Here is a 10,318-nt window from a genome sequence, read left to right on the forward strand (position 1 = left end):
TATTGGGTTTAGACCTCTATTTTCTCTTTTATAGTGATTCAAATTTCAACTCACCTAAAATCAATATTTTTCATCTCCCACCATAGTTTTCAAAACTAATCTATTCTAAGAAAAAGAAGAAATATACATTCTAAAAGACGACTCTCATTTAGAATGTCATATAATTTTTTTTTTTTTTTGATATAATCTAGTATTTTTTTCTTTCTCAAAATCCGCTTCTTTTCGAATGTTAAAATATGTGTTTGTAGAATTTTTTAATTACAATATACTATATCTAATTAAAACACTATAAAATCTATATGAGAGTACTATTAACTTTGAGCTCTATAAAATGATGTTTATATTTTACTAAAAAATATCATAAAAAATAGTAAGAGTTATTGAAATGTCAATTTTCTGAAATAAATTTATTTCTTTAGTAATTCGATACAAACTAGTATGAAACAAGCATTTAATAGATATTTCCATTTGGAAAAGTGTGAGACCATATATAACTTAGCAAGAATGAATTTATCTAAATTAAATTTTTTTGAGAAAAAATAATTTTTGGATAGTAATACTCAAAATCAGTCATTCTAATAAGTCAGCTTGAAATGTGTCACAACTTTGTAGTTTTACCTAAAAATTTCCCCAAAATGTTTTTTGGCCTTTTCTTATCTATTTCTTACTTTGAACATGTACATAATGACTTCTTTTTCACCCAAATTTGATAAAATGAAAAGGATTTTTTTAAAATATTCTTAGGTTTGCATAAATATAATCTTTGTCAAATTATGAGTTCAGTAAGTAATTATACTTATTTTCTAACGAAGTTACATATAAATTATTGAATGACACACTGATTGAAAAACTACTAGAACTTTCAAATGACACAAAATTTTAAAAATTGAAATGATGCATCACATTCTACGCTTATTCTACTATAAGGAGAAAAAAAAGTTAAATTTTGTACAGTTTTGAATTAGTTAAGGTTGTCAAACATGAAAGTTTTTTTATTCTAAAAATACTATAGTAGAAAATTTAAAATTATTTATTTATTTAGAATGAAAATACCCAAAAATATGTGTCACATCTGAGCATGAGTTTACTTCTTATATCTAGAATTTTATTAAAAAATATTATCATTTTATTTTGATTAAGGTGGTCAAACATACATCTACTTCTTATTTTTGTCCTAAATTTTTTTCTACTATTGCATTAACATTCAATTTTTCCACCAATCATTTCTTTTCCAAATAACACCTAGTAGTTTAGAAACTAAATTCAATTTCCTTGAGATCCTATTGTCTTAATTTTTTTATAGAATGTTGATAGCAAGTTGAAAATTGTACATCAAATTGACATAACCCTGATTTGCTAATTTTTCATTGGCACTTAAGGGCATACTTTGGTTGACCATCATCCTACACATACCCAAGAACAAGAAATATGTAATAAAATTAACATTTGTTAGACAATTTTACAAAAAAAATCACTTTAGCGGGTCACATATCAAACAATATTGAAGTATTCAATGGAAAAAACTAAAATTCATGGGCACAAAATGAGATCCATGACTATCTAATTCGATAAAAAAAATGCATATGATTTAGAAATATAATCTGAGTACTATTTGTAACATTTGTATTATATTGGAGAAAGGTCTGGCACATGTGGATCCTTCCAAAGATTAAAAAAATTATGGTGGATGACTTTACATGGGTCTATCATCACTATGCATAATCTCCAAAAGAGAGGAAGTCAGTTAGTTAACTATTGTGTCTTATTATTTAGGATGCATAATCTATCCCACACCTTCTTATCCACTTTTCTTTTGCCTTGAAGTTGTAGAGGAAAGTACTTACCTTATGGGGGGTCTAGTAGTGTGGTAATGAAGGACTACAACAATTTTCTCAATGGAATGGTTTGTCTTTCCACCCATACCTAAATAATTTATGGAAAATTATTCCTCCTTATGTTTCATGGAAAATCTAGAAGGAGCGAAATAACAGAATACTTAGGGATTAAGTTGTTGCTAGTTTAGTGGTTGCTTAGTAGGTTATTAGGCTTCTAAATGAATTTCATGGGATTTGGGGGTGGAAACCCACCACCCCCCCCCCCCCCAAAAAAAAATTTAAAAAAATCCCTGGGGTAGACTTGATATGAAGTAGGCTTTAGCTTAGGAATTGGGCTCAATGGTGGCATAGTTTGGCAACTCCAAAGCTTTGGCTAGCAGGGGAATAGTGTGGTACCCCCTCCCATCTGAGACATGGATTAAACTTAATTTGGATGGGTTAGTGATGATGGGAAGCACTATTGTTGGGGTGTCTTACACAATTCTATGGGGAAAATGGTGGTTCCCTATTTTGGAAACTATGGAGGAGGCTAAAATAATGAAATGGAAGCCTTGCCACTTCTATGGGGATTGAGAATCATGAGAAAATTTCTAATTAATAGTTTAGTAATTTTGGGGGATTCAATGTTAATTATTAAAGGTATTAAAGGAGAAGGTTGGAGTAGCAAGGGGATCAATTTGATAATTGAAGACATTTGTAAGGTGATGGAGGGGTATCAATAAATCCATTTGGATGACTTTTATTGTAAAGGCAATGGCATGGTAGATGAGTTGGCTAAATTTGGCCATAGTGTCACATGGCTAATCGAATGGGAGGATGTAAGCCTAATTCCATCATCAACTCAAGTAGTGATGGAACATGAGTGTACTTCTCACAATGTGAAATGAATCATCACACCAAGTGACATGTCTTCTAGTATCTGTATGGGCACAAAGGCAAGTGGGCTTCTTTTCATAAAGATTTCATTTGGTAATACTATATACACACTTTTATGATCTTCTTACCATGTGCTATAATTATTTCCACAAAAGGATGAAGGTTGTAGATTTTCCTAGATACAAAAAAATGACAAAAAAAGATAATAAGGACACTTTATTCATACCCCACTCCAACTATAGCTGGCATCAGGTGATTATAGAAGGAAAGGGACTATTAACACATGCCATGGAGAGAGGTTTTTGGGCTTTGGGAAACCTTGCAGCCTTAAGATGGTTTTTAACCACCTTTACATTTTCATCTTGGGTATATTCTATTTAACTTATAGAGACTACCTTAGCTGCAACAAAGTGATGTCAAAAATTTAGAGGATTTTGTGGTTCAGTTTGGTGGTGGTATGGGCAACAATGATCATATTGAACTTGTGGGAGTTGAGGCCTGCATCCACAAGAGTGAAGTGATGATTGTTTATCTACGAGAGGGTGGCTTATTACCTTTTATGGAAGGAATGATAAAACACGAGGAGAACATCTCAATGTAGTACTTCAACTCATGGAATGATGGAAAAGTGACCATCAATAAGACGAGTTTTGAAATCACTAAAGAATCTATAGCTAAGGTTGGTGGGTCTCCCATGGGAGGCAAGAACTAGTACAAGAAAGCACTTGTGAATGATGAAACTAGTCTGTGGAAGTTCTTCAAGTTTAATGAGGAACTAGTTCAAACATATGGTGGGTTTTCCAATGAACATCTTCTTAAGCCATGGGATGTTATCTGCTATGCTATTATGAGATACATTACCCGCAAGGACCAAATTTAGGTACTTTACTTCTACCATTTCCCCATTCATAACCATTTTAGAAATATGGATCAGATTTTCTTTCCATTCGTTTTGCTAAATTCAATGTAAGATAGTATATTCAAGGCTAGGAGAAAGGAGGAGGAGAGAAAATTCTTTTATCTCATTGACCAAAGTTTCATTAATAAATGTTATATTCATCACCTTGCCCTAAACCTATTGCTCCTGGTCAGCCCACTAGCTACTATTACTCGCCAAGTTTCTCTAGACCCTAGCCCTAGCCTGAGCCATAAAAAAACTACTAAAACCCCCAACCCTAAGGTTAAAATTAGCCTCATTGATTCCAATATGGACACAAGAAAGAGAAAATATAGTGCTCAAAGAACCAACAAATGCCTTCAATTAGAGTAATTTAAGTCCCCTCTCCCCAAACAATCTTTTAGCTTAGAGTCTACCAAAAGTGACATTAAACCCACTAAGAGGAAGAAACCTCACCAAGACATTGGAAATATGCCTATCTCTAGCCCACCCAGTCCCTCCCACATTTTCTAATACTAAATCATAGTCCATATCAAGTGATCAAAGCATGTCGTTCATAAGTTTCCATAGACTACATGTTGAGTAATATTACTAGTTACTGTTGAGCACTAGTATGTGCTGAGTCACTCAAGTGTTGAGCAGTTTATACATTCTGAGTGATTCAAGTGCCAAGTAATAGTTAGTGTCAAGTTCTACAAAAGCAGAGTTATAACATTCAGAGAAAAGAGAAGCTCGAGCACTAGAGCCTTTGGATGTCAACTAAACAATTTTTGGCATAGTTGTTTCTAATGGAGCAAAATCATATGTAAACTATTTTTGGCCAACATAATCACAAATTTACAATTATAAGAGATAAGTGTGGAGTCATATTATGAATCTGTATGCAATACATGAAACCAATCAGATTAAGGGAAGGTTAAGGTTATAATAAGGATCAACCACATCCATTGATTCTAACCTAATCCATTTCCACCTATGTATATTTAAGAAAGAGAATCCCTAAGAAGTTTATTCATTGTGTGAGGATACACATGCTAAGAGTGTAGAGGGCATTCATGGTGGCTATGATCGTCATGATAGAGCTATGCAAAGCATAATCAGTTTAGAGGAATAGAGACAAGTAGTGGGAGGATTATAAACGATAGATCCGATTAGAAGGATCATGAAACAATTAGTAAAGAGGAGATCTAATATGAAGCAAAAAGGTGCTAACCAAAGATCAGGTGTTGAATCATTCTAATAGGTGAGACAAAGTAAATCTCTTAACTGAGTAGTCCTAATAGGCTATTTTAAATCTTTTCACCAATTGCTTACTTATTTGTGCATTAAAATCCTTTAGCAAGGTGAGACCTAACAGTCTTTGTAAGCCTTTAATAGAGAAGACCCCTCACATGGTAGATCATAGCTTATGATCAATGCTTTGTCACCATAACTAACCACATTTTACAACTGTAGTAGTGAACATGTTTTGCTATCATCCCCACCCTAGTTTTACCTTATCATTTGAGGGTTTATGGGTAACCAATTTATCATGCTATGCGTTGTTTACTTTAAGCTATGGATGCAATGCATGTTAAGTTATTTCAATTTATATGTTAAGTGATGAGATAGCATTGGCAATATGTTTTAGAGGTAGGTCCCTCTCAGAGCTTTTGCTAAATTTATTTCTTAATTCTAAATATTGAATTGTTTGTACTAGCCCACTACACAATATATATAAGATTTAAAAACCTTTATTTGACTAACAACTGCTATTTTTTCACAATTGATATAAGTTAGCTTAGTATGTTCAAATATACATAAATTGACACATTTACATTTAAACTCTAATAACAAAAAAAGTGCTTAATTTATTTCATAGCATTATTGTATTTTTTATAGGCTATATATTGCAATTACTTGTGCTTGATTATCGATTAAAACTTTTGATCTAACCAATTACATGTATGTATTTTTATATTTTGAAACAAATTTCTAAGAAACACTACCCGTATGTAAACATTATTTATTTATGTTAATTATCCAAACATTAATAACAATATTTATTCCAACAATCAATCTCAACTATTTAACTGTGTTGAAATCAAGTGGTTAAAGAAGTGAAATTTCATATGTAGAGCTAAATTAGATTATAAAATTATAATTATGAATCTTTATTTTTCATTACATAGATAATGATTATACCATATAAGTTGTTTTATGAGATTAAGTAAAGTATTAATTATAAAAGTTTTTTTTTGCATAAATATTTGTATATTTAATTAAATTTTAAAAAAATTTAAAAACAATATATTAATTCTATTTTAATATTAAAAATATTCAATAAAATACAATATTAAATTAAGGAATTACTCTTTTAATGAATTTTTTTTTAAATTATATATTTTGGAACCATTAATTTTTTGATTTAATTTAAAGCCAGTCCCAAAACCATAATTATCTTAAACTAGGAATTAAAACTCCTAAGTTCTAAATATTAATAATAATTAATTACTCAGGTAGGCATTTATTTGCACAAAATGTTGTATAATAAAATAAAAATCTGAATCCCTATTAATGTGGATAAGACTTATTGGGATAGTTTAATAAACCAATAGACATGAATTGAATTGATGAGCTATAATTATGGCATGGATTTTTAACTAATAAACAAAGTGTTGACATTAGGTAGATGTCATTTAATTATATCTTCTAATGTAGATTATAAAAATGTCCCACTTTAATATCTAATATGTAGTTTAAATTTAATTTATTCTATTTATAAACATCTTTACTATAAACTTCATTTAAATGATTCTTTATCAATTTTTATTATCTATATTCTATTATCACTTACTCAAGTACAAGCCATGATATGACACTTTATTACCAACAAGCTAACTACTCAGCAATACAGTTGGTGTAGAACAAGAATTAGTATGCAAAGAACATTTACAAATAAAGTAAACATTCACAAACCAAAAACTAAATTCACATATATGCTTAGACAAAGGAAGAAAACAAGAAGTGCAAACCTCACAAGAAAAAGCACTCCATGCTTTCTTGATTCTGTAGATGTGTCCTTTTGCTGTGGATGTATGCTCAAGATGCTCAAAAGCTGCTTCAATGGAGATGGGTAATGGCAAATTGGTAGCTTTGTGAGCTCTCAATTTGGCATTATAAGGGTATGGTTGATGGCTTTGGTTCTCAAAATAGCATGGTAACTTTAGCTCAAAGATTGTTGATGAAATGGCTTGGGATGGGATTCAATTTATAGGCTAAGGGGTAGAGGGATGGAGGGCTTAGATGTAAGGATGGATGAAGGCTTAAGGAGGGCTAGGATGCACTCAAAGGAGAGCACATGGATTGTGCTTGTTTAGCACCAATGAGAAGGTGACACTTGTCACAAGGAGGATGAGTGTGAGAGGGTAGGGTAAAGGGTTGGTTAAAGTCATGATGAGTGGGGTTGAGTATGTAAGAGGGATGTAAGAGGAATGAGTGTGGAAGAGAAAAAAGTGTGGAAGATGGGTGTAAGAGTCATGAGTGGGCTTGTAAGAGTCTTTATGTTTTGTAAGAGCACTCGTGACTTAGTGGTTGGGTTTTTTTAGGGGAGACTTTGGTTTGGATTAGGAAAGTCTTAAACTTGTTTAGGGAATGTGACAACATTAGGGGGTGGATTAGGCTTGGGTTTAGGATTAGATTAGAGATGTTAGAGATGTGCAAGTGGATGGCATTAATGAGGGTGGGTGAGTTAGTGGCTAAGCTTGGTTAGTATGGGTGGATGGGGTGGATTAGGTTAAATGGAGGATTAGAGATAGGTTAGGGGTTTTTGAATTTGAGGATTTCATTTATCAAATAAATTTATTTAATAAATGGGGATTTTTGGAATTAGATAGAAGAATAGGATTTAATTGATAAATAATAGATTATTTGATTTATCAATTAGGACTATAGATGATTAATTAAATTAATCAACTAGGGATGGCAAAGGGTTAATTAAATAAGAATTTAATTAATAATGCCTTTTTAGATAACTAAATAGGATTACTAAAATAGTGTAATCAAATTTAGGTGTCTACAGTTGGAACTTAATCGATAACTATTTCAATTTCCTCAAAGGTGGAATGCCATTTAACAAAGTTTTTTGATTCATTATCATTTTGACAATGTATATTCAGTCGTAATAAAAGCTAATTATAGTAATGTGAAGGAGCGTATTAGGTTGAAATTTTGCCGACCTTTATATTCAACTCAGAGTTGAATTTGATACCATTTATTTTATATACAATATTCCAAGTGGTCCACAATGTTTGGTGTAATCTAAAAAGATGTGACAGGAACGTCTGGAACGAATTAAAGCATACATGTTTAAACTCTCCTTCTTATCAAACAAATTAGAAAAATGGCATTCTTCACGTCTAGTTCTTTTCTCAACAATAAAGATATTTTATCTGTTTTATATAAATCTATAATATACCTATCATTCTTGAACATTAAGAAAGAATTTAACTTTTGAAAAATAAGTGAACTTTGACAATTTCACAAAACTTTGATATGATATTTAAACGGTGTGCAACATGTGAAATCAGTTTGGAAGAAAATATTTCTATAACACATGTATAATTCAGCAGCCCAAAACCTACATAATGTTAAAGAAGAGTGAGAAGAACAAAAAAAACATTAACAGTTCCAAATTCATAAACTGAAATTTTTGGGCTGAGTTGTCTGTAGTAGATGTTAAGCGAGGTCGATTTCGTGTTGGAGAAGCAAATCCCCGCCCGTTTACACTACCAACTCCACCACCTCTTGTGCCGCCTCTACCACCACCACCACCACTTACTCCTCTTAAACTTTCAATGGGAATCATAGATCCTGCAACCATTCTTATTTTAGGAAACTCTTAAACACCCAACCCTTCACTATCAATTTTAGAGTTAAAAGTTCTTTATTGTGATCAGTAAGTCCTAATATAAAATTCTAGAAATTTACATTAAACCATTTTTTTATTTTTCTATTTATTTGCAAAATCTGATCTACCATTCTAGTAATTTACATTTCTATTTCCATTTTTTTCATTCATTAATAAAATCTGATGTACCATTTTAGCAATTTACAGTTCTAAGGCTTGTAGAACTCTTTAGCAAGTCCTGATCTATTATTCGATTGATTTATATTTTTGCATTTCTCAACATTTTTGAGGAAATACATTCTGATAATTTAGATTTATCACTTTGAGCTCTCCCCACTGCTAACATATAATTGACTCCAAAATTATACAATTCAATCTTAATAGAAATGTCATAATTAGAATTCCTGCATATGTAAACTTAATCTACCATTCTAATAGTTTGCATGCTTACATGTCCTGATTTCTTTCACAAAACCTATCGAATTCATTATTTTTCTACAATATATCAATTGATAATCATTTTCTCTTTGGATAGTTTTTGATCCTATTCTATGATTCATGGTATGTGATCCAATGTTAATAAAGCACATGATTGAATTAAGAAACTTAAAGATTATGAAAGGCTAATTTATTATTTATAACACTTTACATTTGCCTATCTCGTAACACTCTTTCACAGTCTAATGACAGAAAAAAACAGAGACAGAGAATCAATATTATAAATAACTAAATGACAAAATCATTGATAATAAAGATATGATTAAAGAAAATTAAAATTGATTTGGGTTTTTCATCTTACCGATTGTCTCGCCAACAATAAAGGCTGGGCTATGACCCGAAGCTCTCTTAAATCTCTGGTTGGCAGACACTTTGGAGTCTTCAACGCCATTGATCTGCAAAGCACCCTTCAATAGTATAAACAAAGTACCTGCAATAAGCCTTGCCAACAGAGAGAACTGACAGTTCATTTGGGGTTCTATTCAACCTAATGTTTTTCATTTGGCTGCTTTACTTACAGAACTTCTATATCCCCTTTATCTCAAATTGGTCGATCGAATAAGGATTGAGAATACATTATTTCCGTCCCAATCCCCTTTATCTCAGTGAAGATAGCCTTTCCTTTCTCCTTACGTTACATGTATTCTAAGCTACCGAGTACAAAAAGTTTAACACGCACATCTTTTCTAAGACGGTGGCTTTGCCTTTGCCAACCCCTGAAAACATTACTTTTTTCTCCCCTTTTTGAGAAAATGGATTTTCATATCCTTAGATATTTATCGGCTATTCCATCCTAGTTGGTTTCGCAATAGATTAAGTTTTACATTGTCTTTCTATACTTCTGGTAACCGTTTAGTGAATCAGCATGTGCGAAACAGAAGCTTGAGGAAGTTAATTATTTGTTGAAGAAAAACACATTGAAATGCTAAGTACGTGGAAAGGCATCATCTAAAGCTATAGCATACAATTAATGCCTTTCTTTACATACAGAAAGAAGTCTGCAATTGTATATTATTTAAAGATAAAAGGATTGTTGATGTGTATTTTATGACTCACCAAACAGTAGAACAAAATATCGAAATATCTTATCCTCTCTTGAATAAAGTCTTGTGTATGCTAAGATTGCTAGAAGATCATACAATGACTTCAAGGTTCTTTTAATGTCAGGTCTTGACTATGGATAAGATCAGTTATTTATGTGATTTGCTGATGATCACAAGGGGCCTTACGTGTTTATTTAGATTCATTTCAAGCCATACTGCATGTGGGAGCTATCCTAAGGTTTTGCAATGAAGTGTTTTTTTTGGAGTTTTCACAAAATAT

At 31.7% G+C, this 10,318-nt stretch overlaps 1 protein-coding gene across 1 annotated transcript; it reads right to left on the reverse strand.

The window, feature by feature from the left end:
* Nucleotides 1-8,125: 8,125 nt before the first annotated feature.
* LOC149556062 (uncharacterized) lies at nucleotides 8,126-9,689 on the reverse strand. Its single transcript, XM_089833727.1, has 2 exons — nucleotides 9,297-9,689; nucleotides 8,126-8,460 (listed from the first exon to the last, which is right to left on the reverse strand). Exons 1-2 carry the CDS (start codon nucleotides 9,463-9,465, stop codon nucleotides 8,228-8,230), a joined length of 402 nt encoding a protein of 133 aa, XP_089689853.1. The 5' UTR covers nucleotides 9,466-9,689; the 3' UTR covers nucleotides 8,126-8,227.
* Between the last annotated feature and the right edge of the window lie 629 nt (nucleotides 9,690-10,318).

This window comes from Cupressus sempervirens, chromosome 5 (assembly GCF_028749045.1).
Source record: "Cupressus sempervirens isolate cs-2001-9-10 chromosome 5, ASM2874904v1, whole genome shotgun sequence".
NCBI classification, from domain to species: Eukaryota; Viridiplantae; Streptophyta; class Pinopsida; order Cupressales; family Cupressaceae; genus Cupressus; species Cupressus sempervirens.

Excerpts from the sequence above, each read along its gene's own strand:
- LOC149556062 (XM_089833727.1), bottom strand. The coding sequence starts at position 9,465 with ATGAACTGTCAGTTCTCTCTGTTGGCAAGGCTTATTGCAGGTACTTTG. Across the intron at positions 8,461-9,296 it reads TATTGTTGGCGAGACAATCG|GATCTATGATTCCCATTGAA; the intron begins GTAAGATGAAAA and ends GAATGGTTGCAG.